The sequence below is a fragment of the Muntiacus reevesi genome, chromosome X (assembly GCF_963930625.1).
Source record: "Muntiacus reevesi chromosome X, mMunRee1.1, whole genome shotgun sequence".
NCBI classification, from domain to species: domain Eukaryota; kingdom Metazoa; phylum Chordata; class Mammalia; order Artiodactyla; family Cervidae; genus Muntiacus; species Muntiacus reevesi.
The window spans coordinates 69291182-69314981 of NC_089271.1; the positions used below are offsets into that span (position 1 = coordinate 69291182).

At 37.8% G+C, this 23800-nt stretch overlaps 1 protein-coding gene across 10 annotated transcripts in view; it reads right to left on the bottom strand.

Annotated features, from left to right (window-relative positions):
- The window catches only part of ATRX (ATRX chromatin remodeler), a 269851-nt gene extending 247936 nt beyond the window's left edge, over positions 1–21915 (bottom strand). For 8 of the 10 annotated variants that reach the window (XM_065916987.1, XM_065916985.1, XM_065916984.1 and 5 more), the window contains exons 1-2: positions 21669–21915; positions 14446–14535 (exon numbers count right to left, since the gene is read on the bottom strand). Coding sequence is in view for 1 of the 10 variants with exons in the window: in XM_065916981.1 (XP_065773053.1) it covers positions 21669–21688 (20 nt within the window). In the remaining 9 variants the exon portion in view is untranslated. The remainder of the gene's footprint in view (positions 1–14445; positions 14536–21668) is intronic. The other 2 variants (XM_065916981.1, XM_065916979.1) reach the window with 1 other exon arrangement.
- Between the last annotated feature and the right edge of the window lie 1885 nt (positions 21916–23800).

Genomic DNA, 23800 nt, shown 5'->3' on the forward strand with positions numbered 1-23800 from the left:
GGTGTGACTTCCCTGATGGCTCAGATGGTGGTAAAGCATCTGCTTACAATGCAGGAGACCTGGGTTCAATCCCTGAGTCGGGAAGATCTCCTGGAGAAAGAAATGGCAACCCACTCCAGTATTCTTGCCTGGAAAATCCCATGGAGGGAGGGGTCTCGTAGGCTACAGTCCATGGGGTCGCAAAGAGTCCGACACGATTGAGCGACTTTACTTTCACTTTTCACTTAAATCAAATCCCTTACAACTACACAGTGGAGGTGACTAAAACACACTCAAGGGGTTAGATCTGGTAGACAGAGGGTCTAAAGAACTATGGATGAAGGTTCGTAACATTGTACAGGAGGTGGCAACCAAAATTTTTCCAAAGAAAAAGAAATGCGAGAAGGCAAAGTGGTTGTCTGAGAAGGCTTTACAAATAACTCAGGAAAGAAGAGAAGTGAAAGGGAAGGGAGAAAGGGAAAGACTTACCCAACTGAATGCAAAGTTCCAGAGAATAGCAAAGGAGAGATAACAAAGCCTTCTTAAATAATATAAAGAAATAGAGGGAAAAAAGAGAATGGAAAAGACTAGATAATCTCTTCAAGAAAATTGGAGATATCCAGGGAACATTTCATGCAAGGATGGGCATGATAAAGGACACAAACACTAAGGACCTAACGGAAGCAGAAGAAATTAAATAGAGGTGGCAACCATGGAATGTTGACAGCTATCTGAAACATTTTAAACTCCCTCACTGAATTCCCATCCTGTCCCTAGGAATCATATGACCAAGAAGCTACAGTCACCTACCACAAATTTCCCCAAGAGGTAGAGTGATGCCAGAAGGGAAGAGAGTAAATGACTTCTTTGTATTCTCAGTCACCAGAATGAGGAAATAGTTGAGCTGGTTGTGTAGCGTTAAATGTACAAAAAGACATACTTTTTTCCATTTTTCTGGTTTCCAAAGTTTCTGCTGTGTGGATGAATAAAATGATATCTGCAAATTTATCTGAAAATCCCAGAAGGAAGGTACTTTTCAAATACAATATTCTTAACCAATAAACTTACTATTTTTATAGCAAAAAAAAAAAAAAAAAAGACAGGTGGCAAGAATACACAGAAGAATACAGAATACATATATAGGAAAAAAGGTCTTAATGACCCAGATAGCCATGATGGTATGATCACTCACCTAGAGCCAGACATCCTGCAGTGTGAAGTCAAGTGGGCCTTAGGAAGTTTTACTATGACAAAGCTAGTTGAGGTGATGGAATTCCAGCTGAGATATTTCAAATCTTTAAAAAGGATGCTGTTAAAGTGCTGCACTCAATTATGTAAGCAAATCTGGAAAACTCAGCAGTGGCCACAGGACTGGACTAGGTCAGTTTTCACTCCAATCCTAAATAAGGGTAATGCCAAAGAATTTTCAAACTACCATACAACTGTGCTCATTTCCCATGCCAACAAGGGTATGCTCAAAATTCTTCAAGCCAGGCTTCACCAGCATGTGATCCAAGAACTTCCAGATGTACCAGCTGGGTTTTGAAGAGGCAGAGGAACTAGAAGATCAAATTGCCAACATTCATTGGATCATGGAGAAAGCAAGGGAGTTCCAGAAAAGTATCTACTTCTGCTTCATTGACTACACTGAAGCCTTTGACTGTGTGGATCACAACAAACTGTAGAAAATTCCTAAAGAGTTGGGAATACCAGACCACCTTACCTGTCTCCTGAGAAACCTGTATATGGGTCAAGAAGCAACAGTTAGAACTGGACATGGAACAGTGAACTGGTTCAAAATTGGAAAATGAGTATGATGAGTCTATTGTCACCAGCTTATTTAACTTCTGTGCAGAGTACATCATGCAAAATGTTGGGCTGGATGAATCACAAGCTGGAATCAAGATGCTGAGAGAAGCATCAACAACCTCAGATATGCAGATGATACCACTCTAACTGGCAGAAAGTGAAGAGTAACTAAAGAGCCTCTTGATGAGGGTGAAAGAGGAGAGTGAAAAAGCTAGCTTGAAAATCAACATTTAGAAAACTAGCATCATGGCATCTGGTCCCATCACTTCATGGCAAATAGAAGGGGGAAAAAATTGAAACGGTGAGTTTTTACTTTCTAAGTCTCCAAAATCACTGCAGACCATGACTACAGCCATGAAATTAAAAGACACTACTCCTTGGAAGAAAAGCTATGACAAACCTGTATACATGCATGGTAAATCACTTCAGTCATGTTGGACTCTGAGACCCTATGGACTGTAGCCTGCCAGGCTCCACTGTCCATAGGATTCTCTAGGCAAGAATAGTAGAGTGGGTCACTGTGCCCTCCTCCAGGGGATCTTCCTGACCCAGGGATCGAATCCAGGTCTCTTGTATCTCTTGCATCAGCAGGCGCGTTCTTTACCACTAGTGCCACCTAGAAGCCCTAAACATCAAATTGAATAGCAGAGACATCATTTTGCCGACAAAGGTCTATATAATCAAAGCTGCTATGGTTTTTTCAGTAGTCATGTATGACTGTGAGGGTCAAACCATAAAGAAGGCTGAGTGTCTGATGCTTGTGAACTGTGGTGCTAGAGAAGACTCTTCAGAGTTCCCTTGACTGCAAAGAGATCAAACCAGTCAATCCTAAAGGAAATCAACCCTAAATATTCACTGGAAGGACCGGTGCTGAAACTGAAGCTCCAATACTTTGGCCTCGTGATGGGAAGAGCCAACTCACTGGAAAAGACTCTGTTACCAGGAAAAATTGAAGGCAAAAGGAGAAGGGGGCAGCAGAGGATGAGATGGTTAGATAGCATCACTGACTCAACAGACATGAATTTGATCAAACTCTAGGAGATAGTGAAGGACAGGGGAGCCTGGCATGCCGCAGTCCATGGGGTCGCAAAGAGTCGGACACTACTTAGCGACTGAACAACAACAAACAGCTGATTTACAATACTGTGTTAGTTTAGGGTACACAGCATAGTGATTCAGTAGTTTTGCAGATTATATTCAATTATAGATTATTACACGATAATGGATACAATTCCCTGTGCTATATAGTATATCTTTGTTATCTATTTTAAATACTGTAGTTTGTATCTGTTAATCCCATACTCCTAATTGGTAACAACTCGTTTGTTTTCTGTTTGAATCTGTTTTCTCTTTTGCTATATACATTAGTTTGTATTATTATTTTTTTAGATTCCACATATAAACATATCATATAGTATTTGTCTTTCTCTGACTTATTTCACTTAGCATATTATGTAAGTCCATCCAAGTTGCTGCAAATGGCCATACTTCAACCTTTTACATGGTTGAGTAATATTTCATCACACACACACATGCACACACACATATCCTCTTAATCGAACAATCTGCTGATGTGCACTTTCATCTTATTTTTTTCTAGATATATACTCAAAGGTGGAATTGCTGGATGATAGTTCTATTTTTAGTTTTCAAGTAAGCTCAACACTGTTTTCCATAGTAGCTGCACCAATTTACATCCCCATCAACAGTGTACAAACATTCCCTTTTTAGTGTTATCTTCTTGAGTTTAACACTCACCATACACTTTTTATCATTTCATTATTGTTGCTTCAAAAAAGTTGAACATATTACTCTAAAGACTTTAAAGTATTTCTTGGTTTTCTATAATGAAAAGACAAAAAATTAAACAGAATAGCATGAAAAGCCTTTTCAAATCTGACCCCAACTCCCTTCCTTTTCTTCAAGTCTACATCCCATATCCTCTCCAATCACACAATTTCTTTCTGCTCTCAAAGCTCAAGTAAGGGCCCTTTTACCAAGTCTCTAGACATCTTACCACCTAGAACATCTCCCTTCCTAAATAACATCACTATCTAGCCTTAAGACCCAACTCCATGGCAATTTTTACTGTTCTTCCACATTTCTTGGTTCGTATCCATACTTAACTATATCACAGAGTATTTCAGCCATTTACGCCTCCCCTTAGCTCAGTATTAATTATCTGTGAATCCCTATCATCTAGAATAGCAGTTCTCAAATAGGAGGACTGTGTCACCCCCATACCACCACCTCCCACAGGGACTATCTGACATCTTTAAACATTTTTGCTTGTCACAACTGGTGGAGGGTGGGGAGGGGGATGTTGTTACTGGTATCTATTGGCAGAGGTCAGAGAGTCAACACACACACAGGACAGCCTCCCACAACAAATAATTATGTGGACCAAAATGTCTATAATGCCAAGTTTGAGAAATGTTGATCTAAAACAATGCTTGGCTCACAGTAGGCCTTTAAAGTGTTTATCAAAATAGAATTAAACAACAATCAATGCATTTAGAAATACAAGAAAAAGATACATAACATGGAACAGTACAAGAACAACCAGGATAGTACAAACAATGTGAGCATTCATGCCCTAGCAGATATCAAGACTTCATAAAAAGCTACACTTGTTAAGAAAATGTGGCAGGAGGGATAAATTAGGAGTCTGGGATTAATATATACACACTACTATAGCACAGGGAACTACACTCAATATTTTGTAATTACCCATATGGGAAAAGAATCTGAAAATAAATATAGATAGATAACTGAATCATTTTGTTATATACCTGAAAGCAATACAACACTATAAATCAACTATCCATCTGTCCTTGCTCATGCTCAGTCGTATTCAAATCTTTTTCAATCCCATAGACTGCAGCCCACCAGGCTCTCCTGTCCATGGGATTTCCCAGGCAAGAATACTGGAGTGGGTTGCCATTCCCTTCTCTCAGAGATCTTTCTGACTGAGAGATCAAACCCACATCTCCTGTGTCTCCTGCAATGCAGGCAGATTCTTTACCCACTGAGCTACTGGAGAAGCTCAACACTTCTATTAAAAAAATTAATTTTAAAGAAAATGTGCCATTGCATAGGGATTAAAACAAACAGACCAAGAACATTATACACAATGGTGGAGTGAGTAACTCCAAAATTCTGTCCCTCCACTATGGCAACAATTATGCTGGTAAAAACTATCATCAGAATCAACTTTTTAGGAACTCTACAATCTTGTAATCAAAACATTACAACCACCAGGGGAGCACTTAATAGAAAAAGCTTCTTTGAAATGAGAGCACTGTGGTATTTTATTTTATGCACCTATCATGCCTCACTCTTCAGCTAGGTGGTGGCCATGAAGACAATGGCCTACAATTCTAGCACAACCTGCAGATGTCAAAAGGAGTAATACGAACCTTATTCTTAAAGAATGGTAGTTGTGTGTTCTCACCTGTTTTGTGGTTACCAGGCATACTGCGTCACACCTTTCTTTCACCCACCTCAGGAGGAGAAGCAAGTTCCTGAGATGAGCAACCTTTATACAAAGCATTTAAAGGAAAATATACTATCCACAGCCACCTGGGGCAAGGAATAACAAGCGGGCCAGACACTAGACAGACATAAAAGGATGAGAAGGAAAAAGCTGGATGGAGAAAGAAAGACATACATAGAAGGAATGGAGACTCTGAAAAACTCCCATATATACCAGGGAATTAGGAAGGTCACACACACCCAGGGCTGGACACATGCTCAGAAAAGACAGAAGGCCATAAGTGTTCATCTATGGCTGACCTTTAGCCTCCACACAATCAGGCAGGGAGGGCTAGGCAAGAGTTTTAATTGAAATGGCCAAGCACTGAGAAGTGCCCCAATGCCAAGTCAATCTCCAAAGACTGAGAGAGTAGTTTTGTCTGGATTTGGGGTATTTTTTTTTGTAGTTTGTCTGTATTTTTTGCTTTGATGCATTTATGGAAAGTTCAGTCAAACCACTAATGACGAATAATCTACCAGAACAAACACTTCAGTGTCCACACGTGACAAAGAATAGTCATAATAAAAATAGGTTATAAAATTCCCTAAGCAAAAACTACAACCCATAACAAATAGCAAGAACAAATCCTGTGGAGAAGAAAGAATGTTTTCCAAAGTTACCATGTTACAATATTCAAAATGTCCATTTTCAACAAAAAGTTACAAGGATGCAAAGAAATAAGAAAGTAGGGCCCATTCACAGAAGAAAAAGAAGACAGTAACAGAATTTCCCCTAAGGAAGCCCAGATGCTGGAATTAGTAGGCAAAGATGTTAAAACAACTGTCCTAAATATACTCACAGTGTTAAAGAAAATTATGAACAAAAAAAAAAAAAAAAAGGAGGGACTTCCCTAGCAGCCCAATGGTTAAGACTCCACACTCCCAATGCAGGGGCACAGGTTCAAACCCTGTTCAAGGAACTAAGATCCCCACACCTCACAGCATGGCAAAAAAAAGAAGAAGAAAAGAAAAATTAAAGGAAAACAAGTCTTACCAAGGAAAGAATATTCAGAAAAATAACTAAAAAAACACAACCAAAAAAATTTTGGGACTGAAAAAGTACAATAGTGAAAAACTCACTATAGAGATTGAACAGATGATCTGAATAGGGAGAAGAAAAATTCAGTAAACTTAAACACAGCCCCATTGAGATTACCTAGTATGAGACGCTGAAACAAAATAGGATAAAGAAAAATGAAAAGAGCATGAGAGACCTTTAAGACACGATCAGGCCTACCAACACATTCATAATGAGAGTCACAGATGGAGAGGATAGAGAAAAAGGAATGGAAAGAATATTTAAAGAAATAATTGCCAAAAACTTACCAAATTTCATGAAATACAGGATTCCAAAAAGCTCAATTAACTCCAAGTAGGATAAACAGAGATCCACACTGAGACAAAACATAATTAAACTGCCAAAAGCCAAAGAAAAGCTTGAAATCAACAAGAGAATGATAAGTACACAGGATTTTCATTAACATAAATAGTTAAATACCTCGGAAACGAGAGAACAGTGAGATAACATATTTCACATGCTGTGGAAAAAACTGTCAACCAAGAATTCTATATCTAGTAAAGGTATCTTTGAAAAATGCAAAAGAATGTGCCAAAAAAAACAAAAGCTGAGTGAATTCACTGCTAGCATACCTGCCCTCAAGAAATGCTAAACAAGAGTCCATTAGGCTGAAATAAAAGAACACCACAGTGTAACTCAGAGCTATACTACAAAATAAGCAACAATGGTAAAAGTTACTACATGGTTAAATGCCAAAGACAGCATTCAGCAGATGGAAGCGAGCGGGGGCAATTAGTCAATCTCCCTACTTGAATTGACAATTCAAAACATTCCAAAGGACTTCCTTGGTGCTACAGGGGATAAGAATTTGGCTGTCAGTGCAGGGAACACAAGTTTGATCCCTAGTCCAGGAAAATTCCACATGCCATGGAACAACTAGGCCAGTGTGCCACAACTACTGAGCCCATGTGCCTAGACCTGTGCTCTGCAACAAGAGAAGCCACTGCAACGATAAGCCCGCACACCACAACTAGACAGTAGCTCCCACTAGCCACAATCAGAGGAATTGTGTGTGGCAACAAAGACCCAGTGCAACAAAAATTATATAAATGAAGTTTTAAAAATAAAAGAAGAAAGCAGATAAAACTTCATGACTTTAGATTTGGCAATGATTTCTTGGACAGTACCAAAAACACACAACAAAAGCAAAAATAGATAACTTGGGCTTTATTAAAATTTAAAACTTTTGTATATCAAAGAACACTACTAAGAGAGTGAAAAGGCAAACCATAAAATGGGGGAAAGCATTCATAAATTATCTATCTAATAAGGAGCTATTGGAAGAGACTCATTGGAAAAGACCCTTATATGCTGGGAAAGATTGAGGACAGGAGAACAGGGTGACACACGATAAGATGGTTGAATGGCATCATTAACTCAATGGACATGAGTTTGAGCAAACTCCAGGAGATAGTGAAGTACAGGGAAGCCTAGCATGCTGCAGTCCATGGGGTTGCAAAGAGTTGGACATGACTGAGTGACTAAACAAGAAGGGGTTACTATCAAGAATTATCATTAGAGAAGACCCAGATGCTAGGAAAGATTGAAGGCAGGAAGAGAAGGGGATGGCAGAGAACACAATGGTTGGATGGTATCACCGATTCAATGGACGTGAGTTTGAGCAAGCTCCGGGAAATGGTGAAGGACAGGGAAGCCTGGTGCGCTGCAGTCCACAGGGTCACAAAGAGTTGGACATGACTGAGCGACTGAACAACTAAAGAAAAACCATAAAATGTGCAGAAAACTTCAATAGACATTTATCCAAAGGAGACAAACAAAGGGCCAATAAGCACATGTTAAAAGATGATTTGTATTAGGGAAATGCAAAGCAAAACCACAATGAGAAAACACTTCACATTCATTAGGATGACTGCTATCAAAAAAAATTTTAAATAAGTCATTTTTGGAAAGAATCTAGAGAAATTAGAACCCTTATACATTGCAGGTAGGAATGTAAAACAGTGCAGCCACAGAGAAAAACAGTTTACTAGTTCCCCAAGAGATTAAACATAAAAATCCACTTCAAGGTATATGCCTGAAAGAATTAAAAACAGGGATTCAAACACACATTTGTACACCAAAGTTTACATTTAGCACTATGCACAATGACCAAAAGATAAGAAACATCCCAAATGCCTATCAACATATAAACAGATAAACTAAATGTGGTACATACATATAATGAATGGAATATTATTTAGCCTTAAAAAGAAATGAAATTCTGATACATGCTGCAAAATGGATAAACCTTAAGGACATTATGCTAAGTGAAATAAACCAAACAAAAAGGACAAATATTGTACAATTCCACTTATTCAGAGGTATCAAGAAGAGTCAAATTCACACAGAAAGTAGAACAGTAGTACCAAGGTTTAAGGGAGAGGGGACTGGGGAATTGTTTAATACATAAGGACTTTTAGTTTGGGATGATGAAAAGATCTGGAGAAAAAAAGTGGTGATGTTTGAACAACAGTGTGATTTATGTAAGGCCACTAAATTGTACACTTAAAAATGGTTAAAAAAGTACAGTTTGTCAATTTTATCACAGTTAAATAAATAAAGCCAAAATCTTGAGGTTTTTTTGCAGGTCCTACAAGATCTTAGTCCCTGTTATCTGCTACGGCCTTCCCTCCTACTAAGATAGTCTTGTAAAAAATGTTAATGTTCCACCTTAGGGCATTTGCCCTGATCAATATCACTGAATACTTAAAATGGAAATGGCATCCTGTTTAATGTTGACTGATTCAATTTCTTCTACTTTTAACATCCATTTTTCAGAAGGTAATCATCAAGATTCAGAAAGACTGAATAAGTTTCCAAAGTAAGCATGGAATTAAGATTTTAACAAAGTATTTCTTACCATTAAGAAATACTGACTTTTATGCTATGACAGAGCTATCTATATTCCCCATAATGCACAGATACTTGCAAATGTGTAGAAGAATCCACAAAACTGTTAATAAACAGTACATAGTAAATTTCATTCACTATTAGTAGAAATTATTTCTCATATTCATCGCCTGTCCCTAATCACATTTTACAGTTTATAATCTAATACTGAAAATGTCTTGGTTGAATCTATTTTTTTATATTGAGTAGTCTGTTGTTCAGTCACTAAGTCGTGTCCGACTCTTTGCAACCCCATGAACTGTGGCACACCAGGCCTCCCTGTCCTGCATCATCTCCCAGAGTTTGTTCAAATTCATGTCCATTGAGTCAGTGATGCCACCTCGTCCTCTGTCACCCCCTTCTCCTCCTGCCCTCAAACTTTCCCAGTATCAGGGTCTCTTCCAATGAGTTGGTTCTCCACATCAAATAGCCAAAGTACTGGAGCTTCAGCTTCCACATCAGCCCTTCCAATGAATATTCAGGGTTGGTTTCCTTTAGGATTAATGATTTGATCTCCTTGCAGTCAAAGGGATTCTCAAGAGTCTTCTCCAACAACACAGTTCAAAAGCATCAATTCTTTGGCACTCAGCCTTCTTTATGGTCCAACTCTAATATCCATACGTGACTACTGGAAAAACCATAGCTTTGACTATATGGACCTTTGCCAGCAAAGTGATGTCTCTGCTTTTTAATATGCTGTCTAGGCTTGTTATAGTTTTTCTTCCAAGGAGCAAGCGTCTTTTAATTTCATGGCTACAGTCACCATTTACAGTGATTCTGTAGCCCAAGAAAATAAAGTCTGTCACTGTTTCCATTGTTTCACCATCTATTTGCTATGAAATGATCGAAGTGGATGCCATAATCTTCATTTTTTGAATGTTGAGTTTCAAGTCAGCTTTTCACTCTCATCTTTTACCTTCATCAAGAAGTCCTATAGTTCTTCTTCACTTTCTGCCATAAGGGTGGTATCACCTGCAAATCTGAGGTTGTTGATATTTCTCCTGGCAATCTTGATTTCAGCTTGTGCTTCATCCAGCCTGGCATTGTGCATGATGTACTCTGCATATAAATCAAATAAGCAGGGTGACAATATACAGTCTTGACATACTCCTTGCCCGATTTTGAACCAGTCAGTTGTTCCATGTTCAGTTCTTAACTGTTGCTTCTTGACCTGCTTGGTCTTTTTAAACAAGACCAAAACCTTTTTAAACAGATTCCAAATAAACTTGCTTAAATAAAAAAAATAAACTTAAACCACAGTGAGATATCACTTTAATATATATCACCCATTATAGTGGCCAAAATTTTTTAAATAAAACAGAAAATAACACGTGCTGCCAAGGATGTGGCAAAATTAAAATTTTCATACATTGTGGTGGAAATGTTAAGATGTGCCACTGTAGAAAATAGTTTGACTTTCCTCAGTAAGTTAAACAGAGAGTAACCATATGGCTCAGCAAATTCTACTCTTTGGCATATACCCAAGAGATGTGAACACACAGCCCAAATAAAAACATATACAGAAATATTCACAGTAGCACTATTTACAATATCCATTCACAGTAGCACTATTTACAATATCCAAAAGGTAAAAACAATCTAAATGCCCATCAATTGATGAACAGGTAAACAAATGTAGGATACCCTAATAAAATATTATTCAGACATAAAAAAGGAATTAAGTGCTGGTACATGATTCAATATGGATAAATCTTCATATTGAATGGTCTCTTCTATATGAAAACTTCAGAATACCCAAATCCATTGAGCTAGAAAGAAAGTACATTAGTGTTTGCAAGGGGAATGGAGAAGGAGTACTGGCAGACACATGGTTTCTTTGGGGGGGGGGTAAAAGAAATGTTTGGGAATTAGATAATGATGGTGGCACAACACTGTATTTAATGTCACTAAATTATACACCCTTGAGTGGTTAAAATGCTAAAATATTCAAGAAAGAATAGAGGACTGAACAAATTACAGCCTATTGTTTTAAATACAAAGATATAAATGCTCTAATGCAGATAAAAGTTACAAATCTGAGTAATAAAGCAGCAACATTTGAACAAGACCTACATTTTACCTTAATATGTATAAATGGTGATCTCTAAGAAACATTCAAAAATTTTTAATTGCAATAACCACGTTCATGTGGGCCAAATCAGTTCCTTTCTTGAAGGAACTTCAAGAAATGCTTCATTTCATTTGGCACAGTGATTAAATACAGTTCACTTCATCAATATGCCATATCCAATCCCCACTCAAAGGCAGAGTCTTCAAATGGAGATAGAAGGCAAAAAATGTGGTAAGAGCAAGAAAGCAAAGCAAAAAGTTTTATTCTGTTGTGAGAGGTTACAAGAAAAGGGTCTTTAGGAGAGAACTGGCATTCTCTCTCTCTGCAAAAGGAAAAGTTACAATTTTTTAAAGTTTAGATTTTACAGGCAGAAAATCAGAAAATCAGACCTGATTCCAAAATTCATTCTTCAAGTCATGTAGCCCTAGCTCCCATCAAGAATAATCAGGTCAATGTTTAGAATTCAGATGTCAGAGACAAATCATGGAAAACAGTATTAAGTGGATGGCAATACTTAACTAATAAAAGTTATTTAAATCTTTTAATATATTTGGAATGGGGAAGGAGGGGGGGAAAGTATACCTAAAAGCCATTATTATCTGCCTTGAAATTCCATCTTTGCCCAAGTTCATTCTACCGCAATTCAAGTACTAAACTACTATATTATCATACCTAAAATGTCTCAGTTGATACTTAGCTTTTGCTATTATTTTGGGGGGTAAGAGGTGGGAATTAGAGGTATATGACTATATTCTCCTAAATTTACAATCATTCCTCAGTAACTATGAGGATTGGTTCCAGGACTTCCCCATACCAAAATCTGAGGATGCTCAAGACCCTTAAATAAAATGGCAAAGTATTTGCATATAACCTATGATCTTCTTCTCCTATACTTTAAATCTTATCTAGATTACTTATAATACCTAATATAATATAAATGGTATCTAAGTAATTGCCTATGTGCTTCAAATTCAAGCTTTGCTCTTTGGTACTCTGGAATTTTTTCCCCAAATACTTTCAATCGAGTTTGTTTAAATCTGCTGATGCAGAATCCACAGATTTGGCATAGTTGAGCATGGATTCAAATATCCGTCACCCCGGTGCTCAAAACATTCAGAGGCTTCCCATATTTATATATAAGGATAAGGTACAAACCCCTAAGCAAGAATTTGAAACTTTCTGCAAAATAATTCACACATGACTTTCCAATCTTATCTAACCACAACTCTTACCTCCAAAGGTTCTCTTTCCCCTCTTCACCCACTGAACATTCTTTTACTTCTCTTTAACAGCAATACATTCTCCTTATAATTTCTTCTTTAAAACTCAAGAGTACTCCCTAATGGAGTGTAAACTCCTCAAAGGAGGAAACTGGTCTGAGTTCATCTTTTTTTTTTTTCCATATTAGAAAAAACAAATTGCCTTGAACAGAGGAATACTAAATGTTTATACAAATGATGATAATGCTTGCTGAGGGATTCCTTAAAAGAACAGTGATTTGTTGAGTATTTTTTAAGAGCTCTCAAATCATTTAGTACCATCAAATATTTTTCTTCTATCTCTAAACTGAAATATTCAATAAGCTCTTTTGGATGCTCTACATTCAGCCTTCAGGAGAAGTATTATTTCATATACTTAACAGGTCCAGTCACTTTAATATGAAACATTTATTCTTAATTCTTTATTTCTAGTAGATACTCAGAAAGCACAGTGAAAATTCATAAAGAGGGTGTTTTGATTTGAATGCTGGGGGTACCTGAGGAAAGTTAGAAATGGGAAAGGCAAGAAAAATAAAGAGGTGGGCAAATTCTCTCTAACTCTATAGAAATTAACCAAACTAGCTTTAAAATCTGTAAATTGGGCTGATAATATTAGTATTAAAAGTAAAAACATTTTAAAATATAGTAAAAGCAAAGATGTGCCCCCTGATAAAATGTGCCAAGAAAAGCATATCACTTCATACTATTTCTAGCAAAATACACAGCCACAAGGAAACATCAGACAAACCCAAATTAACTGGCCAGTGTTCTTCAAAAAATGGGAAAGAAAGGGATAAAAAGGTAAAGTGAACTGCTCCAGATTAAAAAAGATTAAAGAAACATGAAAACAAAACGCAATGCCTATTCCAGAACTGGATCCTGGACCAGAGAAAAGAAACCGTTGTCTTTCACTATGGCAGCCATTAAGAATAAACTGGCAAAATGTGAATTCACTATGAAGGACATTAAGAGGCAAAATGTGAATAAGGTCTGTAGATCAGAAATAGTATTGTATCAAGGTTAATTTCTAATTTTGCTAACTATAATGAGGTTATATAGGAGAATACTCCTATTTGGGGGAAACTTTAATTTTGAAATAGAGTAAAAAGGCGATGATTATTCTTTATCTGTTAAAGGTAGGATCAAATTCATCACCCAAGATTATAGTTATAAAAAACATTTCAAAAATCATTCAATAAAACAGTACATGAAATGAATAATATATTGACTAGAAAGTTATTTTAAGTATCTTTGATCCATGGATAGACATTTTTAAAATATCATTTATAAAAACACCAAAACATCTTTTTTGAGGGGGGGGAGTTACAAGCCAAAATGCAAATTAGTACAGATTTTTTTTAAGTATAATGTAAGCTCCATGGGGAGCCTTAACTTGTCTTGTTCACATAAGCAAAACTTAGAACAGTTCTTGGCACATGGTAATAGTAATTAGTAACAACTAATATTTGAGTAATTATTATGTCACACTAACCTAAGTGTTTTGGGTCCATTAACTCACTTAAACTTCACACAATCCAAGAAATATTTGGGGAATGAATCAAGACTTTTTGCAGGATGACAAGTAGTCAGTTCTGCAATGATTATGAGTTCCTAAAAATCAACAGGTAATGCAAAATTATACAATGAACACCATAGGACTCAGGGGGAAAATGGGGTTAGAAGCACAATACTCCAAAAACGTCATCGGTGACACATTTTTTAAAAAAGACAAAAACCTAATAGAAATGATAGTACATTTTTACACAGTTTACACACATTAAGTGATTAAGAAATACACAAGTACAACAATAAATATGGCACTTTACCTTGAAAAAGACCTGAAGTTTGCTTGTGGAAGTGGGCATCAGAAGGGTTGCAGCTCATGAATTATTGTGAAGTGATGGAAGGAGGGTTATCTGAAATCGGATGGAAAATTGTAACAATAGATGTGGATGGGTGTGGCTCATAACACAAGGGGTGAACTGAGGTAGCTGATAGAGGTCTGAGGCATGTGCCTGTATTTGCATGTATTTTAATGCAGCTCAGTTCAGCTGGGTCCAGCTTCCTGCATTCACCTAGGGTAAACTTTCTATAAAGGGCCAGAGAGTAAATATTTTAGGCTTTGTGGGTCATTGGGTCTCTGTTGCAACTATCCAATTCTGAGACTCTGCTATAAAAACAGCCACAGGGCAATGTAAACAAATGAGTTTGGTGTGTTCCAACAAAACTTTATTTACAAAAACAGGTCCCTGTGGTGGCCATAGTTCGCTGAACCTTGACCTTGTAAACAAAATCCTCAATAAGCAAATACAAATTTTGTCTTATGCTCAAATTGATACCCAATATATCAATCTTGTTGGAACAAATGCACTCTTTTTCCAAAACAAGCATTATAGCAGAGCTAAATTTGGAATGCTATCAAATAAACCAAAAAATAACTGATATATTCAAATAAGCAAAATAAGTCAAATATTACCAAAAAAACTATTTTTGATTTTGGATTTTAGAAATCAAATGTTACCCAAAAGTCAACTGACAAATGACCAAAATAAAGGCAACTAGTGATACATTTTGAACGCTTGTCATTCAAAATCTTTGCATTAAATTCTACACGATCTTAAAGAAAAATGGGTTATGCTTTTAACAGCTCTGCTGAACTAAAATTATCAGGTTCAGTCACAAGCTTTTACAAGATCATCGAGCCATAAAAGTTACCATACAAACTTCACTATAAGATAAATAAGTTCTAAAGATCTGATATACAGCATATAGCACGGTGACTATAGATAACAACACTGTATTATATCCTTGAAAGTTGCCAGAGAAGAGATCTTAAATGTTCTCTCCACAACAATAATTTTAAAAAAGGTAATTATTGTGGCAGTCACTTCAAAGTATATATGCATAACATATCATCACACTGTATACCTTAAATTTACACAATGCTGTATGTCAATTATATCTCAATAAAGCTGGAAAAAAAAACTAGTTGCCAATGGTTATACAATTATTTGCCCAGGAATTGAGTTAAAGATTCTAAGTTGACCTCCTTTCAGTTAGAAAACTCTAATATACATAACATTTCTTTGCTTGAGCTGCTATACCTCACATCTGAAATCCTTCTCCAGTCTTCTTTGTCAAAAGTGTATGTATCCTCCAAGGGCACATTGAAGTCCTATCTCTAAGCCTTTCCTGGACCCCATTAGAAATGTCTTCCTACTCTAAACTCCCACAGGAACTTAGTTTTTACCCAACACAGCATTTAGCCCTTTATATCCTGCTTCAAATTTATTTGTGAACATATCTTATTTCCTCTGCTATGTAGAAAATAAGACGAATCTTTAGCCATACTAATCCCCCTGTTGGACTGCCCTTTTTCATAGTCAACCCTTAACTGCTAACTTATCTTCAAGACCCAATACAGATACCATCTCCTCTGCAAAATTTTGCTAGACATCCCCCAAATTAGGCTTTTCTTCATTCTGATCCCTAGCACAACCAACAGACCTCCATTTTAGCACTGCTCTGTAAATGTTTATTTACTATTTCCCTCCTTAGATTTAAATGCTTTAAGGAGGCAGGAATTTTGCCTTTTACCCTTTGTATATGCTAGAACAGTGCCTAGAACCTAGTTGATACTCACGTACTTGATCAATGAATAAAGCATCCCAAGAAAAAATGGAACATGGGGTATATACACATGAATACCACTGCCATACAATGATTTCTTAAACAAATATTGTATGTAACACTTGACAAGAAAACTGGACTATTGATATCAAGAATGGCTACTTGAAGCCAAAACTCAGAAACATAATCTGAAAACAGTGGCTAGAGAGCAAAAAGCACAATTTACTAGAATATAGGTCTTTTCACAAGTATCATCTCCAATCAAAAAAGTGCAGAAAAATACTAGATATAGTAATCTTTCAAAATAAAAACATAATCTGAGCCACAATAATTAGCAAAGTTTTTCCTTTCCAATAAATGTTTGTGTACATCATAATATGACATTAGCAACAAACCACCTGCATCCTAACCGTGTAAGTTTTAAGGCAAACAAATTCAAGAAAGATATTTTCCCTCATCACTTCTCCCTACCCCCAGAAAAGGCAAAGTCAAAAAATGATAGACACTAACATAAATAGGACTTTTAATAACTTTATGGACCATCTAGTACAAATTCATTCTGCAAATGACAAAGCAGAGGCCTAGAAAGGATACATGATTTGTTCACAATCAGTTGAGCAATAGAGTTGCAACTAGAAAACCCAGGTTTGGCTCAGAGTTAAGCATTCATTCCTCTACAACCAGCAGTTCTATTCTCAGGAACTCTTTACACTCCTGAAACACTTAAAAATTAACAAAGATCCCCAAAGAGCTTTTAGTCTATTGTCTTGTAAGAACCACTGTTATGACCATGTGCAGAGAGAACCTACTTAGATACTCCTTTTAATGCCCTGTTATATTCAGCATTCCTAAAGGAAGATCTATATTTCATTTCCCATGGCTTAACCCATCTGAACAGCTTCTGCCAATGTCCAAGAGAACATTCAAGGTCTGGAGAAAACAGACTTCATGCAAATTCAAGAACTGCCTGTATTCTGTCACCCAATCTGTAAGCTTATTCAGATTTCAAAAGTGAAATAGGCACATAAATAAACACAATTTCTTACCAAAAAAAATTATTTCACATACCTAAAATTATCTAAAAATACCTTTAAGTACTACACTTATCTTATCTGTAGAAATACAATATAAAACTGAAAGCTCATGATCAACTATGCCAAGAGGTGCCAATAATGAGAAGTGGCCTGATCACGATTAAAATAAAAAATGTCTTTCTTTTCACCCCCAGCAATAACATAACCAAAGAGCTGACATTTACAATACTTTTCGTTAGCACAGGGAACACTACTCAATGCTCCATGGTGACCTAGATAGGAAAGAAATCTTAAAAAGAGTGGATATTAAAAAAAAAAGAGAGTGGATATATGTATAACTGATTCACTTAGAAACTAACACAACATTGTAAAGCAACTATACTTCATAAAAAATTAATTAAAAAATTGTTTAAACCCTTTATAAAATTTGCATGTACTCCCCTGCCACAGGCCTGGCTTAATGCTTTCCACACAGTGGGAATGCACATATTTCACAGATAACATTTTTCAAAACTTAGGCTAGTATGCAACTCACTGTAGACTACCACAGTAACAGACACTTTCTAAGTCATTTTCTCAACATCTCTCAATTTAGACAACTTCTACTGTTTAAAATTTAAGACTAGTTATACTGCTTTCAGCTTTTCAAGTAAGAAATTGCCATACAGTTCAGAATGACAAGTCCATCCAATCTCCAAGATCTTTACATGAAAATAAATGAAAGTTTATCTGTCAATCAGAGGCTGCTCTTTCAGGCCAAAAAATTGAAGAAACAATCTTATTGAAAGCAAAAACAAATAACAAAAAATTCTTTAAAAACAGTAACAAAAACTTTAAAGACCGAGCCACTGATTTTTCAGTGTATATTTGCCCTTCAGTATCCACGTGGGTAACTTGGATCCAAGATCCACCGCAGATACCAAAATCTGAAGATGCTCAAGTCCCATAGTCAGCCCTCCATATCCTCAGTTCTGCATCCTGGGATTCAACCAACCACAGACTGAAATCCCCAGTACTCAATGAAGGAACACAGGGCCAACATAAGATTTAGCCAAATCACCAATTCATGTTCCTCCCTCTTGCCTTTTGGCTATTTTTTCACCACAGAATCCCAGAAATGTTCCTTTTTATAAAATATAAGTAAAAATCAGAAACTAATCTTTGCTCCTATTTTTAAGTTCCAGACAGAGGATCTATTAAAGAAAAAATCTGGAACAATTCCCTAATATAACATTAATGACAATGTATAGAATTGTTCATATTATTTCTGCCTCACATTAGAAGAAAATCAAGAATGATTTAAGATATAAAATAGACAACTAATAAGAACCTGCTGTAAGGAACAGGGAACACTACTCAATACTCTGTAATGGCTGATATGGGAAAAGAATCTTAAAAAAAAGAGTGGATATATGTATATGGATAAATGATTCACTTTCCTGTACACCTGAAACTAACACAACATTGTAAATCAACCATACTCTAATAAAAACTTTTTTAAAAAAGAGTGGTATTATGGATTTAACTCACTCAAGTTTTACCTGTCAGATTATCCTTCACCTATGATTATGACTTAAGATGAAAAACACTTCAGACTGAGACAGTTATGAACACCCACTTTGAGTTCTTTCATAGTAAATAATCAGACAGCATCACACTTCTTAAAATTAATTCTTTCTATCTATTATATGTATTCTTTGCAAGGGGGTTTTCACATAGCTTAAGATTCTCCTGAAATTAAGTGTTTCAGTTATCTTACTATCTCATATGAACATAAAAGGCAAAATATTATAAACACCTACAAACTCAAAGACCTACAACAAATGACAATAGCAGCTAACATCAACTTCTTCCATTGTAATATTTGAACTAAATTAAAATGGTCATAATCACATTCTTTCTGGTAGCTCAAGGAGGTATTAATGTCTTGTGGTTAAGAACATAAGCTCTGGAGTCAAGACTGGGTTCAATTTCAGCTCCATCAATTAGAATTTATATAACTAATCAGTTTCTTTGCTCTCTCTATGCCTCACTTTCCTCATCTGTAAAATGGGGAACACCAAGTACTTACTCCATAGAGCTGTTCTGAAAATTAATTAAAATTAAACTTAATTCATTAAAATTACATGGGTAAAGGTCAACAATAAGCACTCGATTTTAGTTATGATTATTATTCTTACACCAATATGTACAAAAATTCAAGGCCCATAAGAAAAACTGACCCTTGCATAAAATAATTCTATTCACAATGTTTATACATAATTAATTTGTTCACCCTAAAAGAAAGGGAGAAAATCCAAGGTCAATCTAGTTTTAAATGCAGACTTTGTGAGATTTAGTAAAATCTAAAGGTCATATTTAACACCCTTCATGCATAACAACATGGGCATCTGATAATAACTAGCCAACAAGTTGTACTGGGTACCTCTAATGTGCCCAATATCAATTAAATAAAGGCTTACTGCACTCGGAATAATGAAAACAAAGTCAGAAAACAAAGCCACAATCTTTACACAACTAGGGATCTATAATCTGAGAACTAAAGTCCATTTTTTCCCCTCAAAGGAAGGAAAACATCTTCCATCTACTGCTTGTTAATGCAGAAAATAGACATAATAAGTATCATGGGTTCATTCCCAAATTCTATACACTAGCTAAAATGCTCTAAAAACATACATGCATGTGTGTGTGCTAAGTGGCTTCAGTCGTGTCTGACTCTTGCGACCCTTTGGACTGTAGCCCACCAGGCTCCTCTGTCCATGGGATTCTCCAGGCAAGAATACTGGAGTGGGTTGCCATGCCCTCCTCCAGGGGATCTTCCTCATCCAGGGATTGAACCAGCATCTCTTAAGTATCCTGCATTAGCAGACAGGTTCTTTACAACTAGCGCCACCTGGGAAGCCCAAAAACATACATACAAAGATAAAGTGAAGTCGCTCAGACGTGTCCGACTCTTTGCGACCCCATGGACTGTAGCCTACCAGGCTCCTCAGTCCATGTGATTTTCCAGGCAAGAGTACTGGAGTGGGTTGCCATCTCCTTCTCCAGAGGATCTTCCCGACCCAGGGATGGAACCCAGGTCTCCCACATTGTAGGCAGACGCTTTGCCGTCTGAGACACCAAGGAAATAAAAACATACATACCTGTATACTATTAAAATGGTGGATACACACACACATATATATATACACATACGTAAATATATATGATCCTAATAGTTACTCAAAATCACATTTTGCCAACTACATATGAACTTCTGATCTATCCTCCCTATAATTTCACTTTGCCATTAGGCGCCAAGAATACAACAGTAAAAAAATTACTGCATTCACAAGGGATGAAAAGTCAAATATCAACCTGCCTGAAAAGCAAGCCATCCACCTATGTAAAAGTGATATACATTTCATATTAACAACCCATATTTTTAGACACTATCAAAAGCCAAATTAGAAGCACAAGAGAAAAGCAGCCTCAACCTAATATAAACGTGCTTGATTAGTAAGAGGTGGCCTGCCAGGCACTGCTTCCTTGGAATACATCTTACTTCCCATCAAACCAAGTTAACGTGTTCCCCATCCCTCTTGGAATAAATAAATAAACAAAAATAAGGCCTAATTATTTTTGCTCAAAATTTGCCCATAAAATGGAGAAACATCTGAAGACTGCCTTACCACCCATTAAAGCTGGACCACACAAAAAGTAGTCCACTGGGGTCCTCTGGGAGCAAAACCCTGCGTTAGTATCCCTTTGCCTCCGAGATAAATCCAGGGCTACGCTTCACGATTTGGAGTAGAGAAGAAACACTGGCAAGACCCACCCGTTCACCCCACAAAATGGGCTTGTCCCCAGGGTTTGCAGAAAAAAATAAAATTCCGCAAGGCCGGGGTATTCCCGTCTCCAGCAGTACAAACGACACGGAGTCTTCCCAGGATCTCACATCCTCCCCACCGCCCCTCCCCCTCCTCCCACCTCTTGCCCCGCTTCTTCCTACCCCCTACCCTCTCTTCTTCCCCACGCGGTTTCTAGGCCCAAAGATTAGAAAGAATTATCAGGATACCAAAAACCGCCTCCCACTTGGGGGTTTCAGTTCCACAGGCAGCGAAGAATAAACAGAGGAATTCAACTAAGCTCCGCGGGTTTGGAAAGGCTTAAGAAAGCGTCCGACAAACCAGGCCGCGCCCCCCCCCACCCCCTACCCGCTCCCCCACTCTCACCCCGGACCTGAGCCTACTTCCGAATCCTCCTCACCTAAAGAGAAAATGATGCCTCTTTCCGGTCAGCAAAACACAGGCCTAACCCACCAAGCCAAAGCTTTCCCAAACACCGGGTTCAGAAAACGCGTAGGCCGAGACAGCTGGGACCCGTGAGACGGGGTTGTGTTTTACCTCATGGACTCAGCAGTCATGTTTTCGCTTCTACGCCCTGTAGGATTCAGCGACCGTAGGGCGCCACTCTGCGCTCCCCGGCGTGCAGTGAGGATAGAAATGCACTGGACCCTTAGTCGTCACTAGATCTGGCGCTGGATCCTCCCCACAGCTCAAAGGCCGGCACCGCTGCCACCGCCGCAGGAGCCGCGGAAACAAAGCGACGCCGCCGCCGCCGCCATTTTGTTGGGCCGAGGCTCAGGCAGCAGAATTGGCGCGTCCTCCCTCTTCCTCTTTCAGTCGTCCATTGGCTGCCTTATCTGAAGTGCAGATTCTTATTGGCTACAGAAATTCACCTTCTTTGGGGGCCTGTTGCTAAGGGGGTCTACGTCATTTGATCCCCTCCGCCTTTTTATAGGGGGTCCAATTCAGTCCCATTGACTTGAAAGTGCTAGTGACGTATTTTGACTTTATTGTGAAAATGTTTTTTAATCCATCCTCTTTTCCCTGACATATTGACAAAACAATAACAACAACATACGTTTATTGAGCGTTTAATATATACCCAGCACTATGTGTGTGAGTCCCTGGGTCATGTGGGACTCTGCGAGCCCATGGACTTTAGCCTGCCTGTCTCCTCTGTCCATGGAATTCTCTAGGCAAGAATACTGGAGTACGTTGCCTTATCCTTCTCCAGGGGATCCTCCTGATGCAGGGATAGAACCTGGGTCTCCAGCATTGCAGTCAGATTAGTTACTGTCTGAGCACCCAGCAGTATCAGTTCATTTCTGTGGTTGAGTTGTGTCCGAATCTGTGACCCCATGGACTGCAGCATACCAGGATTCCTTGTCCATCACCAACTCCTGGAGCTTACTCAAACTCATGTCCATCAAATCTGTGATGCCATACAACCATCTCATTCTCTGTTGTCCCCTTCTCCTCCTGCCTTCAATCTTTCCCAGCGTCAGGGTCTTTTCCAATGGTCAGTTCTTCGCATCAGATGGCCAAAGTATTGGAGCTTCAGCATCAGTCCTTCCAATAAATATTCAGGACTGATTTCCTTTAGGATTGACTGGTTTGATCTCCTTGCAGTCCAAGGGATCTTCAAGAGGCTTCTCCAACACCACAGTTCAAAAGCATCAATTCTTCAGCGCTCAGCTTTCTTTATAGTCCAATTCTCACATCCATACATGACTACTGAAAGAACCATAGCTGGGAATAGATGGAACTTTGCTGTCAAAGTAATGTCTCTGCTTTTTAATTTGCTGTCTAGATTTGTCATAACTTTTTTTCCCAAGGAGCAAGTGTCTCTTAATTTCATGGCTGCAGTCACCATCTGCAGTGATTTTGGAGCCCAAGAAAATATTTACATTGTTTTCCCATCTATTTGCCAAGAAGTGATGGGACCAGATGCCATGATCTTCTTTTTAGGAATGTTGAGTTTTAAGCCAACTTTTTCACTCTCCTCTTTCACTTTCATCAAAAGGCTCCTAGTTCTTCTCTTTCTCCCATAAAGGTGGTGTCATCTGCATATCTGAGGTTATTGATATTTCTGCCTGCAATCTTGATTCCAACTTGTGGCTCATCCAGTCTGGCATTTCACATGATGTACTCTGCATATAAGTTAAATGAGCAAGATGACAATATACAGCCTTTACATACACCTTTCCCAATTTGGAACCAGCCCATTGTTCCATTTCTGATTCTAACTGTAGCTTATTGACCTGCATACAGATTTCTCAGGAGGCAAGTAAGGTGGTCTGGTATTCCCATCTCTTTAAGAATTTTCCACAGTTTGTTGTGATCCACACAGTCAAAGGCTTTAGCATCAATGAAGCAGAAGAAATGTTTTCCTGGAATTCTATTGCTTTTTCTATGATCCAAAGGATGTTGGCAATTTGATCTCTGGTTTCTCTGCCTTTTCTAAGTCCAGCTTGAACATCTGGAAGTTCTCAGTTCACAAACTGTTGAACCCTGGCTTGGGGAATTTTGAGCATTACTTTGTTAGCTTGTGAGATGAGTGCAACTGTGTGGTAGTTTGAACATTCTTTGGCATTGCCTTTTTATGTTGGAATGAAAACTGACCTTTTCCAGTCCTGTGGTCACTTGAGAGTTTTCCAAATTTGCTGGCATATTGAGTGCAGCCCTTTCAC